The 23,796-nt window shown below is 32.4% G+C and overlaps 2 protein-coding genes and 1 long non-coding RNA gene across 5 annotated transcripts; all 3 read right to left on the minus strand.

The window, feature by feature from the left end:
* Positions 1-1,700: 1,700 nt before the first annotated feature.
* On the minus strand, positions 1,701-9,458 carry LOC123195156 (diacylglycerol O-acyltransferase 1A-like). 2 transcript variants are annotated; one of them, XM_044608785.1, is made up of 16 exons: positions 8,851-9,458; positions 8,678-8,761; positions 8,516-8,589; positions 8,289-8,364; positions 8,051-8,118; positions 7,508-7,631; positions 6,990-7,088; positions 5,867-5,968; positions 5,605-5,741; positions 5,132-5,213; positions 4,996-5,016; positions 4,180-4,242; positions 3,871-3,918; positions 3,091-3,153; positions 2,823-2,876; positions 1,701-2,182 (listed from the first exon to the last, which is right to left on the minus strand). In XM_044608785.1, the coding sequence occupies exons 1-16, from the start codon at positions 9,175-9,177 to the stop codon at positions 2,084-2,086; spliced, it is 1,521 nt and encodes a 506-aa protein (XP_044464720.1). In that variant the 5' UTR covers positions 9,178-9,458; the 3' UTR covers positions 1,701-2,083. The 2 variants fall into 2 exon arrangements, with proteins under 2 accessions (XP_044464720.1, XP_044464721.1); XM_044608786.1 differs by having other exon boundaries at positions 8,678-8,758; positions 8,851-9,455.
* A 4,750-nt stretch (positions 9,459-14,208) lies between these two features.
* Positions 14,209-15,749, minus strand: LOC123195195. The gene is made up of 3 exons (XR_006497397.1): positions 14,910-15,749; positions 14,630-14,739; positions 14,209-14,429 (listed from the first exon to the last, which is right to left on the minus strand). It is a non-coding gene; the product is annotated as an uncharacterized LOC123195195 (long non-coding RNA).
* An 848-nt stretch (positions 15,750-16,597) lies between these two features.
* LOC123195194 (THO complex subunit 6) lies at positions 16,598-22,159 on the minus strand. 2 transcript variants are annotated; one of them, XM_044608842.1, is made up of 13 exons: positions 21,851-22,158; positions 21,720-21,751; positions 21,526-21,624; positions 20,961-21,037; positions 20,389-20,434; positions 19,688-19,748; positions 19,523-19,576; positions 19,335-19,415; positions 18,664-18,703; positions 18,220-18,332; positions 17,919-18,029; positions 17,323-17,439; positions 16,598-16,926 (listed from the first exon to the last, which is right to left on the minus strand). In XM_044608842.1, the coding sequence occupies exons 1-13, from the start codon at positions 22,040-22,042 to the stop codon at positions 16,837-16,839; spliced, it is 1,113 nt and encodes a 370-aa protein (XP_044464777.1). In that variant the 5' UTR covers positions 22,043-22,158; the 3' UTR covers positions 16,598-16,836. The 2 variants fall into 2 exon arrangements, with proteins under 2 accessions (XP_044464777.1, XP_044464778.1); XM_044608843.1 differs by lacking the exon at positions 17,323-17,439 and having other exon boundaries at positions 21,851-22,159.
* Positions 22,160-23,796: the final 1,637 nt, after the last annotated feature.

Here is a 23,796-nt window from a genome sequence, read left to right on the forward strand (position 1 = left end):
TTTTTGTGTCTAATATAAAATTCCACGACAAAGACACACTTGTCTATATGAAGGAAAAAATAAGGGTTGAGAGTGAAAGAAAAAAGAGGTTTTTATTTTTTGTATTTTTGTTAATTTAATGTTTTATAATAATTTGAAAAAATAAAATAATAATTTTACTTTCTAATATTATTGTTTCATCAATATATTTAATTTTGAGTAAAAAAAATTATTTATGTTTTATTTTGGGTGAAAAAGTATTACTCATGTTTGCTAGGGTTGAAAAATGTTCTAAAGTTTGGGTGGAAAAGTGTGATGCACTCTATCGAGTTGGTTTTCTACAACCAATCTTCTCGACGATATAATTTTATATAAAGTTATATTTAAACTTTCAAATGACATCCTTTTATTTGTAAATGTATATATTTATATGTCTGTCTGGATAAATATCCATAGATTGATGTAACTGTAATGCAAGTATCAATATGTAATTTTATTATGAAAACCCTATGAGCACATATGATGAACAATTTGAAAATATTATAACTTTAGTATTATCCTAACCAATGTTATAGATAATATAATAAAATTATCATAATGTTAAATGACTTTATCGAAAGATAGTTATAAATCTCATATGTTGAGGTTGTTGGTACTATTCTAGTATAACATATGAGTGATGTTGATTGTATGTTCACCAGAGTGAACTATCAAGAGGATTTTACATGAATAGTAATCATTGTGTTTGTGGAATTGATCATTTAATGGGTGGTGGTGTTTGCGATCTTTAGATTTGAGATCACCGAAACGTTTCATGCATTAATTGGCTTAGTTTGACACTAGTCTAACGTTGTTTTTTTTTTGGAGAGCTATAAATACAGTGGTAGTTGATTATGTCGAGAAGTGTAAAAAAATTGTAATGGATCAACAAAAGATTCATTATTTTCATATTGATTATGACAATGTACTAAAAATTTATAATTATAGTGGGAATAAGTTGGTGCTTGATTCAATATTAACTTAGTCGTTGCTAGAATAATCAAACATTTATAGTAAAAATAAACTGAGATAGATGCTATTTCTATACTTCAATCTTGACAATAACTAAGTTAATGAAAAAATTTAAATGCACGATCACTATACTGTTGAAAGGTTAACATCAATCTTTCACTAATTCTTTATTGATTAGATAACCATGATATCTTATTAAAAATTACTCATAGTTTGTAAATTCATCACGTTTACATATGAGAGTAAATATCTCAACGTTTGGTTAAAAATTATAGTATAATGAGAATTGGTTGGTGTCCAATCAAATATTACCTCGATCACTACTAAAATAACCAAACATTTATAACAAAACTAATACTACTTCTATGTCTCCGTATTAATAAAATATCGATTAATAAAAATTTGAATGCGCAACCAACATTACTATTAAAAATAAACATCAGTCTTCTATTAATTTCCCTATAGTAAATAAATTATTAATTAATTATAGAGCAATCACAAATATATTTACTATAATATGATAGAAACCTATCATTTTAAAGGATGTGGATTTATTACATATAAACAAAATCACACCCAAACACCAAGATATAGAACTTTATTAATGAGTAGATATGGAGCTAATTATATCATAATGAATGTCTTAATCATTGTAAAACCTGAGCTTTTAAGATAAATATATTATGAACTAAACGAATATAATCCAATAGTTTAAGGGTTGAAATGTGATTCATTGAAAGATGGATTAGAATCCCGAGTACAAAAAAGGTGAATCACATTGGTTCCGAAAGCGGTGAATTTAGATCTTTGAAAACAATTAAACATGAATTTACAATAACGGAGAAATAAAATCAATTAATGAGAAAACCATGAATTTACTAAAAACTAAACCTTAACTGGACCTCCACTACTGTGGAGACACTAAATTTTATTTTGAAAATTGTTTTGTAATACGCCAGCTTCACTCAAAGAGGTCGTGATGAAATGTCTCCAAATCTTATTCACAGCACATTGAACGTAGTTAGCCCGCATAACAGCAGAAAACATCTATCGTCGTTTTCATTTGGAGCAATCTCATCCGTTGGAAGTTTATTCAATTTTCCCCACGATTCATCAAGTCATGGTAGTACAGAAGCACACACATGGGTTGACCAAAAATGCAGAAAATGAACCAGAAGATCATATTTCCAACCTGCCAAATGGAAAAAAAAAAAAAAATCAAACTAGTATGGAGTTCATCTTTTTCTTATTTATATCCTATTTCCGGAACCTTTCTCAAATCAACCACTGCGCATGCCAACCACTTCTGTTTTCTAACCCACCAAACAAAACCAAAAAGAGGAAAGGAAAGATTTATATAGTTTTTTCATTTAAATTTTCTCCTGAACCCAACATATTAGTGAAAAAGTAGCTAACAAGAACATTGTCTTATCCTTTTTTTTTTTTTTTGGTAATTAGGGAATCCCATCTAGTTTGATCAGATGGATAAATCTTGAGATACAATAATTAAACTTACAATCACTGCATCAGATAAATCAAGGTTTTTCAAACATAATAGAGATCAAAACCAGATCTTCTCCCTAAAAATTTTAATACTCGATCAGTTTTATTAACCCCTAGGTGACATTATCTTATCTTACACTAAGCCCCGTAGCCATAATGTTAAAATAAACTGACATAAATGCCAAAGTCTATCCACACTTTTAACAAAATAACTCTCCCGTGAAACTTGACTATACAAATTACAATAATGCTGAGTGGAAACTAAAGGCAGGCAAAATGATAAAGCCAAAACGAAGCTTGAAAGAATAGCATTAAAAATCAAAACATACCATAGTATTGCCGAACCTCGCTTGCAAAAAATTAGTGATCAACACCAAAGGAACCTGATTCAAATGATCACAATGATGAAAAATTAATCACTAATCTAAACATTAACATCAATTCTCAACTTAGCTCTTAACTAATTAAATGTTTTTTTTTTTCCCAATTTTAGGGCAAGGGAGGACAATAGAGAAGTCCAGTTTAATTACAGCACAAAGTAATTTTTAAACAAAGATTCGCCATCCTAGTAATGAAAAGATGTTTAAGCATTCTTACCTGAAACATAATGCCAACAAAAGCCCACAACTTGAAAATGTGGCAAGGAACAGCAATGCACAACTGTTGACAGAGATATTATCATGAATTCAGTATATAAGGCAAATAAAATCAATACATAGTGTACTTCGAGACACACAACAAGATGCAATGATAGCTTCTGAGATGGCACTAGTATATCACTACTACAATTAATTAGATTTATTTAACTTGCTTGATTGATTTAGAAAATCTGTTCTTTGATAGTATCTATCAATAAAGTAAGGAATCACTCAATTTCAATTTCCTGGATCATAAAATCACAATCCATCAGTAAATGCAAATCAATTTCTTCTGATCAGATATCAATTCATATAATTTCTATATTAGTCAAACTTCACTTTAGTAAATTTGTTTTATAAGTTCATTGAAGAAGTTTTATTTGTTAAATAAATTCCGATTTATTCATTCTTTTTATTTATTTTGCTGCTTCTGGGAAGAAGATAAAAATTCAGCAATGATTTTGATACTAAAAGAAGAAGATGGACAAATGGAAAATACAGATTGCCTTCACAATGTTGCATCAGCAATTCTGGGGCTGGTGGCTGACGTTATGGTTTGTATGAAGTTTGTGTACAACAGCATATTGTTATCCACAAATATGACCGTGACAGAGACAATAATAATGTTAAAAAAAAAGTTGAAAACACAAGTTTTCATCTCTTCTACAGGTATAAGAGAACTGGATCACAAATTAAAGAAATAAAAAATGGCACAAAACAAAGACAGAAAGCGGCCTACCTCATGGAATACAGCCGAAACTAAGAAGGCGATGACAATGGCAACACCCTGATTAAGGAAAACAAAAACAAATGAACCAAAAATTTTTTTAGTGACTACCACAGAGTCTCAATTGTTGAGCTTGATCCTTTACATAAATAAAGCATAAATAAATAATGTTCATCTGTTATCCTGGAGCTGTCCTAACTTACAGTATCACAGTTCCAGTTCTATGTTTTTTCGTAGCATGGTGTTATTCCCAGAGTCACAAACTGAAAAAAAAAAAAAAAGAGTAGCTGCACTGACAAAGGTGCAAAAAAGATAGATTACCTTAGGAATACCGTGTCGTATTGAGGGAAAATAGATATGCCGAACCATCCATTTATGAACAGGCTGTCACCAACAATTCCGTCAAATAAAACAATTAGCATTAAGGACATAGAAGTTGAAAAAAATTAAAATCAGATAAACTTAAACATGAACCAAAAAAACACAAGAAAACTATAAGAACTCTTCCATATAGTGACTTGAATATAGTATTGGCAATTGTAAAGTTAGTGATTTTCTCATGCTTTTATTAATAAATTCTCACCAAAACAAACAATCATCTTCCCAATGGGATTATAATGAACTAGACACAAGGAAACAAAAGCATAACTCACTAGACAATGATTTGAATATAGTATTGGCAATCGTAAAGTCTTGATTTTCTCATGCTTTTATTAATAAATTCTCACCAAAACAGACAATGATCTTCCCCAAAAGGATAGAGATGAATTTGACACAAGGAAACAAAAGCATAAGTCACTAGACAGCAGCATGGGCAAAAATGTTCAACATGTTATAAAATAAACTACAGCAAGCTAAGGCAAACAGGCCTCAAGAAGTGAGAGGAAGAAATTTCATGACAATATGGCAGTTAAAATTTCATTTTACATTAACTACTATATATTTAAAATGGCAAGGACAATAACATATAGTATCTAAGCATAAGAGGAAAAGAAACAATGTATTGAAATATTTTCAAAGTTCATCCCATCCACAACATTGGTAACTAGTAAAAGAAAATTAACAATACATCAAATGCAATGAATTACATCATATTTCTTGATTAAAAGAACTGCAAGTTTGAGCAAAGATTCGTACCATATTCCACATTCTCCAGTACTGTTGACAGCCGCAAAACAAGGAAAGTGCATACAGAACAGACAGATTTCCTCAGATCAATGCAGCAGAGATTTATCAGAATAAAAAAGTGAGGACAACATATTTGAAGATATACCTCTTCAACAGTTTTTGCATTCCACCAATCTTTATAGAATTCACGATCACCAAAGCGAAGCAGTTCAGCAAGTATATTTAGCCTATATCAAGAGAACCATATATAAGAGAGATCTGCCACTGAAAAAATTAACATTATATTACGTGGGGAAGTATAAAGATTTGCTATAATTGATGGATGCTGTAGTTAACATCCAGCTAAAGGACCAAACGCGTGTGTGTGTGAGAGTTTGATGCATACAGTACTGTACTAAGAAGCAGCATTTAACAAAGTAACCATAAGTTAGGATGAACCAAATGTATCTGGGCAATTTGAATGATTACATTAATCATTAAAAAAAAAAAGACTGAATTTGAATGTGCATGGTTTATAAAATTACAAAAAAAAAAAAAAAAACTTGGCAAGTCCTCAAAAATATCTAGAAATAGAAAGAAGAGATACAGTGCTCTGTTAATCAGGGAAAGAAGACACACCAGAGGTGAAAGAAGCAGTAGAACATGCAGAGCCACACATATAGAATAGGAATTGAAAGCTTCAAAACTCTCTCAATGGCATATAAGAAATTCCCTTTCAAAGGGTGTTGAGAATTCTGCACTATGGGATTTATATACTGCAAAATTAATATCAATGAAGCTATGTCAGAATCGTTGTGCTTCCACGCCAACCCCACTTCAAGAGCAAATAAAAGAGGAAAAGGTAAGACTGGCTCTTAATCATCAATCAGTTACTACTTACCTGTTCTATTATGAACCCCATAACTCCTGTAAATATTATTAACTTGATAGATTGACGAACTACCCAACCCTTCCGTATGCTTGCTGTACGCGGATAACATGGCTACAATGATAACCAGTGAAAATAAGAGACAACAACCAGATCATGATACAATAAAGTGAAGAATCCAATCATTAACCAAACATTAAAACCATGCTACTTGATCCAAACTATTACATTAACATGTAGATAAATTTCCAGAAAAAACCCAAAAATTAGAAGTAAAAAGTATATCATGAAGCTACTGTCACAAAAAAATACATCCCTATAATGACATTCACTTACTGATTACATGCATTTAAACTATGTAGCACAAACATAACACAACAAATTAGAAACCAGTCTTCCAAAATAGAAGTACAGTAGGCATTAAATATATTTAAAATAACACAAGCAAAAAATGCAGTAATATTTCTCAAACGGTTATTTCATCAAAAAGCATCAAGGTCACACACATAAAAAGAAAATATCATCACTGGAATTTCTAATAAATTGAGTCTAATGTGCTCTAAAAGAAAGCCTAAAAGTATCTGGAGTAGATAGCTCCACAAACCGATCATAATCCCACCTCTAGAAAATCACAATAAACTCAAAGAGGTACAAAACCATGATAAAACATTACTTCTAACATACTTTTATTAAAATATAGTACAATATTTCACTAATTTTGGATTTCTCTTTAAAATAAAAAGCACCCAGAACATAAACATTTTTTTAGTAATATGTTTATCAACAAGACCAGACAGTGGCAAACACAAACCAGCTCAGAACGCAATTCTGAATGTATATAACACAGCTCAAAAGTAATTATGTCTACAGTTATAAATAATGGTCGCCACACAATTTCTCAAGTCCAATTGAACAACTAACCTGTAAATATACCAAACCTAACTATTATGCATAACTTACGATAAAGTTTCTACTTATCAGATGTAATTTTGAAAGCTACAAATTCAAAAGGACAACGAATATCACAAAAGGGATATTAACAAAAAGAATCAAGCTTGAGAAAACATGATTGGAATTTTAAATATGAAGCAGATTAAAGTTCCTCAGTTTATTTGTGCAAGAAAATTGTTTTTACCTGGTAACATAAAGTGGGGGCGACCATGAAGTAAGCCAAACTCTTGAAGCTAACATCATATGAACAATCCACATTTGGATAAGCAGACAAGTCATCCACCTAACATGACAACAACACCTTATTGAATAAGTAAACACCAAAAATTTACTGACGATCAAGTGATTGTTGTAGGAGTCGAAACATCTATCTAATTATGAAGTTTGAGAGGAAGAGAGAGGTCTATTGTTTTCTTCTGATGAAAGAAATTCCAAGATATTACTTAAGAGGTGAAAAGTAAAAAAAAAACAAATTTTATCACCATGCATCAATTTGCTTGCATTTATCAATTCCCAATGTATTACAAGCAAATACAAAGCACATGAATTCCTTTCCAGACACAAAATTACAGCAAAGAAACCCAATAACAGTTGTTAAAATTAGAAACAGTCATTTAACCTTGCCATCAGTTGTCCATGAAAATAATAAATTTATAGTTGCAGTAGTTATCAGTAAACATTTTTTACAAAAGGCCACCCTACCTTATCAACTGACTTGGTGAGTGATCTCATGTCATAGTTAGTATGAGCATAAGATACAAGCTTTAACCACACGATGCAAGCAAAGAGCATCAATGTGACACCAAAGAGAAAAGCAGAATCACACCTGCATAATTCAGAGCCAGTGAACTCATCAAGAATTTTCACAGTCATCCCTTTTAATCTATAGAAGCCAAGGAAAATGCTTTGGAAGAAATTAATTTTTGGATCACTTTATACAACTTAAACTTTTTATCAAAACCTTTCATGTTTCTGATTCACAAAAAGAATTCCTCTTTTTGTTAATAACTATACAATAATCAGGACCAATCACCCAATTATAAATCATGGTTGATCCAAGATCTTGGCAATCGTGACTCTCCTAAAGCCTCCAATACTAGTAAAAGATTCTTTTAGTGTCAATGTTATATTCAAAGTTAATGCAACATAGCTAGTTCTTCTGATTATTTATTACACTTACTAAATAGTAATACAGGATTTAAGGTATGGTGAAATAAACAGTTACATGATGATAATAGAACTCACCTAAGGATCACAAAAACTGGATATAAAACTGCAGCTGTACTAATGATTACATGAAGAGAAACAACAACCTGTAACATTAAAATTTGAACTTAATCACCAAATTTAACAACAAGCGTATCTCCTTATTCTCTTGGTAAACATTCTATCTCTATTATAAATAAAAGCACACCAGCTAATCAGATGGTATATTCAAATCAATCGAAAATTAACTCAGCAACAGTTGTTCTCAATCACTTACAGGTTCAGATAAACACTTCTGCTGTGCTAACTTCTCAACTATAAATGCAGCAAACGGGAAAACTGGGAGAGTAAGACTGCAAAAGAAAACCAAATTTCACAATGCACACTCAATTCATGTTAAAGCAAAAAGAACTATACCATAAAAAAAGAAAATAAAATTTTACCTAAAACAATTGATTCATTAGCAAAGGGAATGGGGCAAAGAAGTTAATAAAGAAACATTACCAACACATAAATAGGGGCCAATCGCTCAAGGATTTTGAACTAAACCAAAAACCAGTCCTAATCAACCAGCCATACTGCAACAGTTGTAAAAACAATAATAAGCTAAACAAAATTAAAAAACTTCAAATAAAATTGCTTTAGTTAAAATTATAGAGCACAAACCTTCATTAAATTTTCGATGATAAGTCGGCTGTTAACCGCAACAAGCACCACTATACATAGGTTGAATAGACCTGCATGGCTCTGCTATAGTATGATAAACTAATAAATTATACATACGTCAAATAACCGCATATACTAAACAAAATAGAAAAATTAGAGATACGAAAAATTACCTGCTTGAAAATTGCATCGGAGCTAAGAGGACTCTCCTTGATTCTGCGATGCGCCGGAACGGAAGGCCGACAAGTGAATCGTATATCGTGTCCTCTATGATTCTCGCCGTTTGTCGTCGCGAAATTCGCCGAGTGCATCGGACCTTCAACGGCCGCGGCGTCAACATTGGTGGTATTATCCAGTTCGGCGGCGTTTGAATCGGAGGTGGCTCGAACTGCGGCGGCGCCAGACCTCTTCCGCAAAGAAAAGTTAAGATCGGAATCTGTGCTTGTGGTGGTGGTGGAGGCGGCTCCGCCTATACTATCAAGCGAGTCAGAAATCGCCATTGAAAAATAGTAATGGTAAATGCGAATATTAATATTATGAAAATTGGATGGCAGAAAGGAAAGGTTTCTAGATAGAAAATCGAAAAGCGGACCACAATTTTAATTTTAACAAGTTACTTTGTCGACGCCACTTTTCCAGCATTTATCAGTATTTATAGACACACACAGCACACGCAGACGAAGGCACTGACCACAACCGGAAAGGAAATTGAGTTTTTAAAAACAAGTAAATCATAACAAAAAAAACCGACCACAGGCCATACTGGCCCATATTGTGATTCGTACAATCATGGCCGTTCTAGGATCCTCCATTTCGTTTCAATATCTTTCCAGGAAGTACACTTGGTGTCTTCCACGCTTTGTACGCAATGACAAGAACTTATTCCCACCCTAGGTTTAACCCATTCTCAATATACACCCGTGAGGTTTTAAAAATCCAAACATTCACCAATAAATTGTTAAACTTAACCAAAATTATTAATAATAAGGGGTAAAATTATTATTTTATTACTAATTCCTAAAAACTTATATCTTTTTTTTGTTTTTAGTTTAAAAAACTAATATTTTTCTTTCAATAATTAAATTTTGAAAAATTCACTTTTCTCCTAAGGTTTTTTTCTTCTTTCTCTGATAATCAAAAGTCGTTTCTACTATCAGTCGACCTTCCCTCTATTTTCCCCTTCCATTGTCAGCCTTTCCGCCATTGCAATTTTGTTGGATGAAGATGGTTTATCTTCATCCAATAAAGAGACGAAGATAAATCATTGTTTTCGTCTCTTTATCGAATAAAAATGAATAATTATTGTCAGATGAAATTGTAGTAGTGGGAAGGTCAACGGCAGGAGAAGAAGATGGTGGAAAAGTAGACCAACGACAGAAATAAAAGATGGTGAGAAAGTTGATCGACGATGAGAACGGCTTCCACTTGCTAGAGAAATAAAAAAAATCTTGAAAGAAAAAAATGGTTTTTCAAAACTTAATCCATAATTAATGATGTTAGTTAAATTTAACGATTCATAAATAAATATTTAAGTTTTTCAAATTCTGTAAACAGTATTTGAGAATATGGTAAATCTTGAGTGGGAATAAATCTTTTGGCCATTTAAAAATGCTATATTTATTTATTTGTGACCGTAAAAATGCTCTGACTGGGGACGGGGATATTATGTGATTTTCTATGCGATTGGGGCACCTTCCTTTCAAAGAAGCGAATTTGGTTCCGTTAAGTCATCTGTAACCGTGTCATGCACCTTGAAAGTTCAGAAAGACCATCCTTGCTTGCGAAGAAACCATCAATTGGTTTATCATAAGAAATATTATATTAATAATTTTATATATAAATAATAATATATTATTATATAATTAAATAATTAAAAATAAAAAATAAAATAATATTTAATTATATAATAATATACCATTATTTATACATAAAACTATATATATAATTTTATTTTTAATATAATATTATATATTAAACAATAAAATAAGATATATACATTTTTAAATATATAATTAAATATATAAATAATATATTATTATATAATTAAATAATTTTAAATTATATATAAAATATTATTTTAAAAACTTATCATGTTATTAAAATATAATTTTGGTCCAACTTGCTTGAGTGGGACCATACAGCGCTCCTTAGGAAACATGTACCTAAATTATATTTCGGATAATTCCTTTTATATAATATGGTAGGGTGACCAACACGACACATTTACATTTACATTAAATTAATGTAATTTAGACTCAAATGTATAGTGGGAATAGGGTTAAATTTGAATCGAATTTATTTGAGTTTAAGCTCGAACGAGTCTAAAATGAATCCGTCTTAAATGAGTTCAAGCTCACAACTTCAAACTCGAACTCGAAATGCTCGTTAAATTTATAAATGAAAAATTTTAGTACAAAACGATATCATTTTAATTAATATATATTAAACGATATCATTTTAACTAATATATATTAAACGATGTCATTTTAATAACTATTTTATTAAAGCTTAAGTTCAAACCGAATCAAGTTAAAACTCATTTGTAACGAGCTCAATTACTACAAATCAAACTAAATTTGAGCTCAAACAAACACGAGTTCGATTTGGTTGGAATCCAACCCTAATTGGGATTATATTTAATGCTTTTCCTTAGTTGAAAAATGGCAAATTAACATTTGTTTCATCCAAGTTTCAGTAAAAGAATATTAATTATCTAATAAATATATAAGTCATACTTTTCATTCTCCAAAATTTATATATATATATATATATATATATCGAGAGGCAAAAACTAAAAGTCCGTTATATAATTTTAATCGTTATAGTTATTAATATCCTAAAATGGAGGATAATATATCATATGATATAGATGAAAAATTATATACATTATAAGATAATAAAAATTTATACAATATAGTAGATAAATCATATAATACAATATATATTATTGATATAAATTAATACACCTTTTTGAAAAAAAATGATGTGATAAGAGTGTATTTGATAAATTTTAAAATTTCAATAAGTATTTATGATAATTTTCAAGAAAAATGAAGTGACAATTAGAATTATTTTATTATTTAAAAAATGTATTATATGATATATAAAACACAATACAAAAAATTAAATTTTTAATACATAATATAATATACTGTTCGAACATTATTTTTATCACACTTTCAAACCTTTAAAGTGTGATTGGATATAAGTGGTAATGCATACGAAGATTCAGTATTCCTATGGGCCAAAAGACTTATTCCCACCCATGATTTGCTAAAATAATAAAATTCTATATATTAAATTTAAAAAACTCAAAATCTCATGCTTATGTTAAAATTCAATATTTAAATTAAGGGTAAAAATATTAAAAAACCTAAAAATTTATCATATTTCTCCCTCTTAGTTTGAAACTCTAATTTTTTTTCATTCAAAATTTGAAAAGTAATTATTTTTCTTAGAATTTTTTCAATTTTGCCCCACCTTATCTAGGGTGATTAGATGATTTCAACTAATTTATTTATCATTTTTTCAAATTTTTGAAAGAAGAAATGATGTTTATGATTTTAAACCATTTTATTTTATTTTTTAAAAGAGGTGGGTTTTGAACATGGGTATTATTAGTATCATACGATATATAATATATATTATATAATATAATACGATACAAGTAAAAAATAATTTATATTTTAAAGTATATAAAAATTAAAAATTAGTATGATACAATAGAGATGTTGTACCATATAATATATATTATCAACATAAATCGATTTACCTTTTGAAAAAATGGTATAGCGGTAAAATATATTTAAAAAAATTTAAATTTTAAAGCATTTTTGTGATATTTTCTAAAATATTATTATATATGATATGACACAAGAATTTTAAATTTTAATTTTTTTTTTTTTAAGACATTCCTTATCAACACAAAATTCATAAATTCATATATATAATTTTATATATATATATATATATATATATATATATATATCACTATATAATTAAATATTATTTTATTTTTAATTTAAAATTATTTAATTACATAATAATATATATTATATATTCAAAAGGCCAAACAACTATTTCCCACCCAAGGTTTAGCGTTTTCTCAAATGTCTCCCCTTTAACTATGAAAACACCAAACACCCACCCATGGTCGGTTAGATTTAACAGAACCCTAACACTTAAAAATTTTATCTCTTTTTGCCCCCCTAAACTTTAAAAACTAACATTTTTCCTCAGTCTAAGTTTTAAAAAATCGCAGTTTCACCTTAGGGTTTGGTTTTGAAATCTTCGACGACCTCTCCGGCTCTGTTGCCGACGGCCTCTCCCTCCCGAAGCAACCTCTCCTTCCGACGATCTCTTTCCTCTCATTTGGAGGTCTGATCGACGTCGGAGATTCCTTGGGAGACAAAGACGACGGCTTCGTCTTCGTCTAGAAAGACGAAGAACTTCGTCTCCTAAGGCGTCTCTGACGTCGATCGGACCTCCAAATAGGAGGAAAGAGATCGTCGGAAGGAGAGGTTGCTTCGGGAGGGAGAGGCCGTCGGCAACGAAGCTGGAGAGGTCGCCGGAGATTTCAAAACCAAACCTTAGGGTGAAACTGCGATTTTTTAAAACTTAGGCTGGGGAAAAATTTTAGTTTTTAAAGTTTAGAGGGTAAAATTATATTCTATTTTAGTTTATTTTTAATATTATAGCAAAAATGACGATTTTACCCTTACCACCGTTAGAGTTTTGTTAAATCTAACCAGACATGAGTGGATGTTTGGTGTTTTCATAGTTAAAAAGGGGACATTTGAGAAAACGCTAAACCTTGGGTGGGAAATAGTCGTTTGGCCTATTCAAAATAATATTTTGAGAGGTTTAGTACACAACCAGTGTTCTGCCAGTGGTTGAGGAAATAAAAAGTTACTAAAAATACGTCTGAGAATCAGGTTCGAATGTTGACTTGATCCCTTAGACTTAGACCAAGTATTATAATAATGTAGGACAACGTTGTTAATGAATGCTTGGTTGAGAAGCAACTTAAAAGACTGGGAAAAAGAAAGCGCTTCAATAAATGGCAAGCGCGTGCATTTGTGCCACCGGGGATGCCAATTTAATGCACAAAAACGTTTCAACATCAGTGAATCCTTCGTTTCTAAGACAAGGAATTAAATTCAATTTAGTATGAAATAAAAAAGGATCCTTTAAAATTAGAAAAATTAATTAAAATTATCAAAATTCGAAGGCAACAAAAAATCAACTAATTTTTTTAGAAGTTATATACTATCTGTCCAAATACTATCACCATCTTCTAATAAATTTTTATGCTTTATACAAACTACTATTGGAACAACAAATCGCCATCACACCAAATCTGGAATCACTGGGCTTCAGATTGGGTTGCGGATTTCCAAATTAAGACACTTGACCTGTAAAACATAACTCAAGCTAGAGATTGAAATGGACAAAAAGGATAAGAAACAAGGACAAAAAAGATATGGAACAAGATGAAAAGATCACACTTACCAACCACAAAATTCCAGATCCCATAGTAATAATCAAGACAAAATCTAATCAGAGGAGATCAGCAACGTTTGATGGCAGCTCCTCAATGATTACATTATAGAACTTCTGGATGTCAAATAGCATCCTCTCATCGTCCCTAGTGATAAAATTGATTGCAACCAAACCTGCCACTTCGTCCTATACGATGAAGATAGTTCTCGGGCTGTGTCGGCAAGTCATAATTTATCACCAGAGATACTTGCTGTACATCAATGCCACGAGCCAAAAGATCGGTGGTGATAAGCACACGAGATGATGGTAAAAAAACCAACACTATCTAGCAGATCGATATACAGTATTCTTGGTAGTCCAGTATATAATGTGTGGTGAAAAAATTAGGACATCCAGCAATCAATTGGTAAGGAACCATGAACTAAAATATGAAAGCATAATTTCATTTACCATATGCGTAAATGCCTCTTAGAAGGTTCTCTTGCAATCCCATATTATCAAATGTATTATAAACCTCATCATAAATCTTGTCCATTCGCTGTAAGCCTATAGCCATCAATCTATCAAGTAAAGCAAAATTAGCACCCATTTTACAAGTGCATAATAGATAAGTAACTCAAAATATAAAGGATCATAAAGGAAAAGAAGTGGACACAGCCTTTTGAATGCAATCAGAACTTAACGATAACAGCTGAAAGAAGGAGATGTGATGCAGAAACGAAAAGCTTACAAGTCATTCATCTTGGCATCAAACTGACGTGCACCAAATTGTGATCCTTCAGGTGCTAATCCTGCCATGCCTGCTCACATTACAACAATAAGTCACATAGTGGATCATGAGAGTGTGAAAGGCTGTATGTTCGCAAGATAGGGTCATCTCAAAAAACAGAGCATGTAATGATTGTTGCTGAGTTGGGTGTTTTTTTTTTTTTTAATGATGGGTATTCCTAGCACGGTGGTATAATTAAACAAGCTCTTCTCTGATACCCACATAAAATTCCTAAATCATGCAAGAAAGAAAATATAGATGAATAATATATCTTCTTCACAATGAAATTAAGATGCTAGCCATGTTAGATCTTCAAATTCATAATTGACCCGTTTCCAATTAGTTTAAGGTTTTGGTAACTCAACAGCCAAAATTCAGAACTCCGGGGAAAAAAAAACCGAGGACTTGAGCAATAATGAAAATAGCAACTATAGAGCCTGGCGAAGCCAGTTTGAGGACTGTGGCTAGCATACAATACAGAGACTCAGAAAAACAAGTAATGTAGTGCATATGAGTAAGAGTAATTAATCTAGTTATTCAACAAGAAAATATAAATCACGGAGACCAAACATTTGAAATCTCAGACTGAAGAAATTAAGACCTAATATTCAACCAGAAATCAAGCTGAAATAATCCGGTAAAACAAACTTGTTGTCAGGTCATTAAATCCAATTCCCTAACTCTAAGTTGTAAACTTATATCTACAACAATGCATGAGATAACAGAAATAAAGCAAAATTGATCAGATGAAAATAACCGTTAGATCAATGATAACAAGAGAGAAGAAGCGACGTGGTCACGATAGACGACGAAAAGAAAGAGTAATTGAGAATAATTTTGTTAAATTCAATTGTTATTACGTTTTCCCAAACTCCTCAAATCTTTGCCGTGGAGTTAAGAACGACTGTCGTTGAGAGAGTAAGCGAGTGGAGTTTATATTATATTAATTTATTATAGTCTCCGAGAGTTCCCTCCCTTTCTTTCGGTCTTTTATATGTTAGATTACATATTTGCCCTTCGACTAGAGTTCCCGGTTTATGGACCTCTACATTCTTCGATTGGGCCTAGTATTAACAGGTTTGGCCTAATATTTTACATCGCCGAAAGACTTATTCTCACCCAAGCTTTGTCGAAACTTTAAATTCTCATTTATAAATAATTAAAATTAATATAATTAATTAATTTTAAAAATAAAATTATTATTTAATTAATAATAATAAAATTTTATCTATTTTCCTTTTTATTTAAAATTTTGTTTTTCTTTAAATTAATCTTTGAAATATTATATTTCTCTTTCTATTAGGTTTTTATTTTCCAATGAATTTCCTCCAACAATCTCTACCCCTAATATCTCCATCTCTGATGAAGATGGATTATCTTCATCAGAGAGAAACACAACAAAGAGATAAATTGTACAATAAATTTGTACAAGTTATTTATAGGCAATAGTTTTATTCTTGAGCACACACATCATTTTCCATTATAATTTCTTTTTAATTTCATAACTTTTTAAATATTATGTAAAACAACAATAAAACCCTTCAACATTTTATGCTAAAATCCAGAGAATGGCTGCTACTTGCTTCCCAACTATCCGGTTAGGTCCCTTCTAGTTATCTATCAAACCGCATAAGCTTTCATCAAAGAACTAAAAGGTAAAAATGCATGGCATTAGAAATGAAAAGTCACTACAAAAAGCTCTCCCCTCACCCAGATTGTTCCTTGTGAAGTGATTTATCATACTTAGTAATTGTTGTTCCAAATTGGGGGTCTTTAACAAATACAACACTGCAACATTTAACTGGATCCTTCCCAGCTTTTAATGTTTAAGGCTTTGTGCAACCTATTTACCTGTATCTTAAGAGCATGCCATTAACATCAATAACAACTATATGCCTTGGCAGTGGAATGTGCACAAATGACTTCCAAACAAAGAGATGACGTCCACGACACCTCCATACCCTCCAACAGCAGTAACCTGTTCCGAAAATGGTTTCCAAAACATAAGAAGCAAATCAAATCAGTTATATAACAATGGACTAAAGCAAATTATACCAGTAATATGAATAATGGACTAACAGCAGAGAAACATTAGACATTGTATTTGTACAGTATAATGTGGAAATAACTAAACAGTATCACGGAGCCAGATGCTGTGACCGAATAAATCATGACATATGTGTGTGTGCACATCACTTAATAATTTATCAAATGGTCCGCATTTTAGTAGGCAAATACCACAACAGAGGTTCTGTTCCAACAGCTAAAAAAACAATAATAATAATAATAATAATAACTATAACAACAACAACAATAATAATATAAGATAGCAAATCAGAGATAATGGAGAGAGGCAAACAAAATGGGGTCATACACCAGATGGATGTAAAGAGATAGAGAATGCTGAGTGTGCAGCACATTGAATTTGCGAAAGTGTCATCCCGTTAATGTCAAAACGACTAAGTAGAGGTTCTGCTCCAACAGCTAAAATCTGTTATGGTAATACAATAATTATTATACAGGGAAAGCAGAAAAGCTATACACACCATGATACTTCTAAAAGTATACATGTATTACAAAATGGCAGAGAGATCAACAGTATAAATTGAAAATTTTATCAGAAAACAATTAAGAAACAATTAATTTAAATTCCTAGACAAAATAAAAACAAGAGAAGCAAGTAAAAATACAGGGCAGTAACATAAACCACTTCAGACAACATTCCGTTTTATTTTTCACAAGATATAATAGATAACAGCCAACTTAGAAAACATCTAATCACAAATCCTTTAGGCCAAGTGGAGATAGAAGTTCTTTGATCTTTGAATCAGCCTTCTGCCACTTTTTTTTAACACGGTATTGATTTTTTTTTTAAAGTTATGCAAGCCCACACAAATGCAGATATTCCCTCCACACCCTCTAAGAAATTATTAAACATGTTCAAAATCAGTCCTGCTTCTTCTCACTTACTTGATTATCATCAAATATTACATCCTGTATGGATGCATGTGTAGAAATGCTTGAAACACATTCAGAAGCAGGAAGATTCCAAACCGATAAACTTCTACCACTGCCACAAGCCTGTGAAGTAAGAATTTAATCAAAATGGTCACATTCTGACCCAAGAAATATTATTAACACCACAATGGTCAACAAGCTAATAGGCATAGATACCCTGGTGAAATATTTATAATATGATATGCCAATATACACTTCATTTAATGCAATGCAAATGAACATGAAAACTGTAACAATCTTCTGAAACTCTTACCAACCAGCTCTCACTTGCATCAAGGGCAATGCAACTAACACATGAAATGAAACCTTTTGACCTCTTATCTCTTGCCGGATCAATTACTTGAACACACTTTCCACTTTTGCAATCTAGGAAAACACATATACAAGCCACTTAACACATCAATTTTGCCTAGATAATCATATATATGATTCAGCCAAAATTCAGGATAAAGAATAGGTTTCATGAAGAGAAATTCATTCCAGTGCAATTGCTATCACTAAAATGTAGTGGATACTCATATTAAGTTACTTCATTGACATGTTATCTCCTTATGCATCATATATTAATATAAACTACAATAAACTATATCTTGTGGAGCCGACTTTGGTTCATCAAAGTGTCAATAATAGAATTGTGCTAATATCTAACACTTATTTCCTGCTATAGTTTATTGAAATTATGAAGACCAGATTTTACCCCATATTTGTACAGTTCCATCCTCTGAACCAGTTACAATCTGAAAAGTGAAAAAGGTTAATATGAGAAAAAGACATTGACAATACATTTGAACCTCATAGCTGTTGCACAGTGCTGCATATGGTAATGTCAACAGTGAAAAATATTAAGTGCATAGGATAACTGTAGCTTCATAAATAGTCAACGAATTCATAGACCTAAAAGAAGTCATTATGAATGAATAGGTCAAAAACCAAACTTTTGCCTGACAAAAATTTGGTGACAAAAATGGGTTATCAATAGCCAGTTATCAGCAAGTATTGGACTAATCCAGAGCTAGATAGAATAGAAAGAAGAAGATGTTCACAAATCCCTATTTGAGACTAAATGATAGGGTAATCACAGAACTCTAAGAAATCACACAACCACTCCTTTCCCTCCCACTCCCACTCCCCTCCCTCTTTTTTTTTTGGGGTGGGGGGTGGGGAGGGGGATAAGAAACAAGGTAAACTCTTTAAATAAAATAATGATAATTAACCCCTAAACTATAAGAAAACAAATAATCAGTTTATCTGACTTTCAGAACAGCAATCCATCAACCAAGATCAGGACTCAAAATCAATTCAGAGGAAACTTTTCTGATATTACGGTTCCAAAGTGATCCTCACTAAGATGAAAAAAAAAAACTAGACCTGATTGGTGGATTTGCGAGCAACTATACAATGCAAGTAGTCTGAATGCCCCTTAAAAGTCATTTTGATCTTACTGCTCTCCTGAAAAACTCCAGCAGCGAAAAATTGAAATCAGTACAGCTAGCAAAATAAGTGAAGTTCATTGCACGTTATTCTACAAGGGATGTTCACCTTGAGAAAATACATACCACATCCCAGCAATATGCACAAGAATCGCCAGCTGCTGAAAAAATGGATCCCCCCTATCAAAAAAGGTGAAGTCAAAGGCATTTTCAAAACTGGTAAAGTCCTTTCCCTGTTATGAAAGCAATATTAACTTATACACTATAGCTAAAATGATTACAGAAAAAAACCTCAGTATCAACAGCAATGGCATTATTTTCTGGAATGGGAGAAAGTGCACCCCAAGGGCCTCTGAAAAAAAGAAAACATAAAAAAATAAGTTTATGAAGAGGAGTGGAATGTAGAAGAAAATGGCAAAGGAGGGTGGATGACACTTTTAAGCAACTAAATACACAAAAATAAGATATGAGCAAAGCTTGTTAGTTACAAGCTCCACAAAATGAAGAGATCACAGTGGCACCAAACAGGATAATCTGTAGCTTTTAGAGACAAATTGTATCCAACTTGGAATGCCTAATATCAAGATAATTCTTTAGTTATGAAAGGAATTGAAAGGTGCATTGTACAAAGGAAATAGTGTAGGATTAGAAAGACAGGCTAGGCAATAATTGGGGGCTCAAGAATGTGATATGAAACAAAGAGGTATGTTAACTAGCACAAGAGAAAGGAAAGATTGAGGAATACAAGAAGGGAAAGATTGAGGAATACAAATAAAATTCTTCCCATGTAAGGTAGGAAGGGCATTCAAGCACGTGAAATAAGATATGTGGCTAGAAAGTAACTAGAAGTATAGTAGTCTCTAAAGAGGGTAGAGAAATAAAGTACTAAACAATTGGGCTAGCTCAGTAAGTGAAACACGAGCACACTCCTACTCATGGGAAACCTTGATGATGTAAAGCTTATTTAATATCATGCTAATGACTTGACTCACTTATGTTGAGGATTCACCAAGTCCAAAACTGGCTTCACATGATTTCCTGCACAAGCAGAAAACAAGAGCAAATAAAATATGTTTTTTATCCACTAAAAGAAAATAAATACATAAAGAGCACACGGAAAACTTGTATGAAAAGATAATAAACTTTGACAAACTGAACTGATATTAATGTCATTAAAAGTAGAGGTAGACCAAGAAACTGCAGGCATGAACAACAGTAGGGTTGCCTAAAATTAATTTTAGAGAATCATAGGTAGCACTGAAAAGGAAATCTAAAAAAAGAAAGTTAAAATCACACTATTAAGCATATAGATATCCCCTATAAGACAGAATTCTATGTTCAACAAAGAAAAATAATCAGTTGGAAAACATGTATAGCTAACAGACAATACGCATTGGACACTAACAGAATACAACAATTATCCTTGTAATGGTTTTGCATAAAGCAACTAGAATAACAGAACAGAGTATAGATTTTGGATATGCAAAAATAGTAATTTAAAGAAAAGTCAATCATTTAAACATAAGCCAACTAAGAAATCAGTAAAACTTCACTCATCTATTACCTTGTAAATGAATAGGCACTTCTGATTTTGTAATTTCCTCCCACTTCCATCCAAAAATTCTACCATCATCACCACAACTGCACGACATATAGGTGTTTTGTAATCAACACCACTATTCCTACTTAAGCAATTGAAAGCTACAAGCAATCCTGTATGTATATGTGCGTGATAATTTATATCTCAATAACAATTTCTGATGAAAAAAATAGTAACAAGGCGAGCTCAAAGAAGAACTAGACTATGGTAGAGCCCACAAACAATCCCAACCTTCAATAGCATCAAATTCTTACTCGTACTTATTTAAAGCCTGGTGCTCTTAATGTATCACCCTAACAAAGCTTAACTTGGAATTCCTCCAAAAATTAGGCCCATTAACACGTAGGCATTGTGAGCACCACTAAACAAACATACTTTCTTCAAATTGGTAACACAAAAGAATATTAAAATGAGCTTTGAGAATATTCCGATGCCCAATTCATGATATCAGCTTCCAAATGAATCAACATTGACTATATTACGATTTTCAAAAACAAGAAGGAAAGATACAAGCAAACCCGAATCAAACCTCAACAACAATGCATCTTCATCATCACCATAAAATTTAACATCATAGGCAGGTCCATCATGCCCCTGAAGATATCCGCTAGGTCCAGCTCCTAATAAACTATGCAACAAACAAGTTTCGCGGCAACCATAAATTAGTCCTAATAAACCAAATTTTAACTATAAATTAAACCATTCAAATCAACGCTTCCTTACTGTTGAGTCTTGCTATTACTTAAACCGAATGGCTGCAGCGAAACACAGCAAAACCCAAACTTATCAGTAAATAGGTATTTAAAAAAACGTCTTTTTATTTTTTTTTAAAGTTGAATAGAGAGTGGACTGACGAGTTCTGAAATGATGGAGGAGATAGAGTAAGAGGCAATTGAACCATCGCTGGAGGCGACAACGATGGTCTCAGGGCTAGGGTTAAAGGGGCTCCACACGGTCCTGAATACGGTTCGGGTCTGGATCTCTCTCTCTTTAAGTACGCTTTCTCTGTATGCGTTTTCGTCCCATTTTGTCGCATCTCCACACATTGCGGTTCCACCTTCGGTCCTCTCAGTGCCTCTGGGGTTTTGGGAACTAGGAGAAAAAGTAACAAGAATGAATATCTAGACGGAAAAATGGATGGAATGATTTGATCCGCCATGATTGGGTTGGGGAGTGCTAAAATTATCATAAATATTTTTAAAGGCCAAATGACCTCGTGCCACCCGAACTTTAAAGAAATCACTTTGTAACCTCTCGGAAAATATTTTTTTAATAGGCCAAAGGACTATTTCCTACCCAAGGTATGTTGCATTCTCAAGTTTCCCCCCATTAACTTTAATAATACCAAATACCCATTCATGAGCAGTTAAAATTAACGGAACCCTAATCCCTTAAAATTTTATCTCTTTTTGCCCCCCTAAACTTTAAAAACTAAATTTTCCCCCAACCCAAATTTTCAAAAACTACATTTCCCCCCCCTAGGGTTTCTAAACCTTCAGATCAATTTTTTTGACGACGACGACTGACGATCTCCAAGCACCTACTCTCCCTCTCTGACGACCCCTCCTTCCAATCGTATACTTCTGACTCTGTACGATGTCGTCGCCATGGAGGGGAAGACACCGGACGATCGAAAAGAGGAGACGTCGCCTGAAGATCGTCAGTCTTTACCGAAAAATTCAATCCGAAAGTTTGAAAACCCTAGGGGGAAAATGTCGTATTTGAACACTTGGGTTGGGAAAAAATTGTTAGTTGTTAGAGTTTGGGGGTAAAAAAGAAATTAAATTTAAGTTTATTTTTAATATTATAGATAAAATGATGAATTTGCCCTTGAATCCGTCAACCTGACGTTTTTTTTAATAGCCTATGGGTAGGTAAATAGGCTTTTCAAAGTTACTGGGAGGAAATTTACAGAAAAAACATAACTTGGGTGGGAAATAGTCATTTGGCCTTTTTAATATCAATTGTTATTTTAAAATTCAAATGATAATTTTATCACCATCTACCATTGATAATAGGGTAAATATCACTTGCACTCTAAAAGTATAAATAGCGTCATTTTCATTCTACCTAACTTCTATGTTTCCTTTTTTCCTCTGTCTTTTTTTTTTGGCCAAACGATTATTTCCCACCCAAGGTTTGATGTTTTCTTAAATGTCCCCCCTTTAACTATGGAAACACCAAACACCTACCCATGAGCAGTTAAAATTAACGGTGATAAGGGTAAAATCGTCATTTTCTCTATAATATTAAAAAATAAACTAAAATATAAGTTATTTTTGCCCTCCTAAACTTTGAAAACTAAAATTTTTCCCAGCCTATATTTTAAAAAATGGCAGTTTCACCCTAGGATTTCGTTTTGAAATCTCCGACTCCATTGCCGACGACCTCTCCCTTCCAAAGCATCCTCTCTTTTCGATAATCTCTTTCCTCCTATTTGGAGGCCCGATAGGCGTCGGAGACACCTTGAGAGACAAAGAACTTTGTCGGGGAAGACGAAGTTCTTCGTCTTCCCAGACGAAGATGAAACCGAGAAGACGATCGTCTTCCCAGAAAAAGACCTCTGGGAAGACAACCGTCTTCCCAAGACGAAGCCGCGAAGACGACGACTTCCTCTTCGTCTGGGAAGACGAAGAACTTCGTCTCCCAAGGCTTCTCTGACGTCGATCGGGCCTCCAAATAGGAGGAAAGAGATCGTCAGAAGGAGAAGATGCTTCGGAAGGGAGAGGCTGTCGGCAATGGAGCTGGAGATGTCGCCAGAGATTTCAAAACGAAACCCTAGGGTGAAACTGTCATTTTT

Source organism: Mangifera indica, chromosome 13, assembly GCF_011075055.1.
Source record: "Mangifera indica cultivar Alphonso chromosome 13, CATAS_Mindica_2.1, whole genome shotgun sequence".
NCBI classification, from domain to species: Eukaryota; Viridiplantae; Streptophyta; class Magnoliopsida; order Sapindales; family Anacardiaceae; genus Mangifera; species Mangifera indica.

What these genes read in the sequence shown, in the direction of transcription:
- LOC123195194 (XM_044608842.1), bottom strand. Translation starts at nt 22,042, where the DNA reads ATGTGTGGAGATGCGACAAAATGGGACGAAAACGCATACAGAGAAAGC. An exon ending in TTGGTGAATCCTCAACATAA is followed by an intron (nt 19,749 to 20,388) that starts GTGAGTCAAGTC and finishes TCTTTTTTTCAG; the next exon opens with AGGCCCTTGGGGTGCACTTT. An exon ending in CCATTGCTGTTGATACTGAG is followed by an intron (nt 19,577 to 19,687) that starts GTTTTTTTCTGT and finishes CTTTTTTGATAG; the next exon opens with GGGGGATCCATTTTTTCAGC.
- LOC123195156 (XM_044608785.1), bottom strand. Translation starts at nt 9,177, where the DNA reads ATGGCGATTTCTGACTCGCTTGATAGTATAGGCGGAGCCGCCTCCACC. An exon ending in TCACCAAGTCAGTTGATAAG is followed by an intron (nt 7,089 to 7,507) that starts GTAGGGTGGCCT and finishes TTGTCATGTTAG; the next exon opens with GTGGATGACTTGTCTGCTTA. An exon ending in TTTCGGCTGTATTCCATGAG is followed by an intron (nt 3,154 to 3,870) that starts GTAGGCCGCTTT and finishes CTCTGTCAACAG; the next exon opens with TTGTGCATTGCTGTTCCTTG.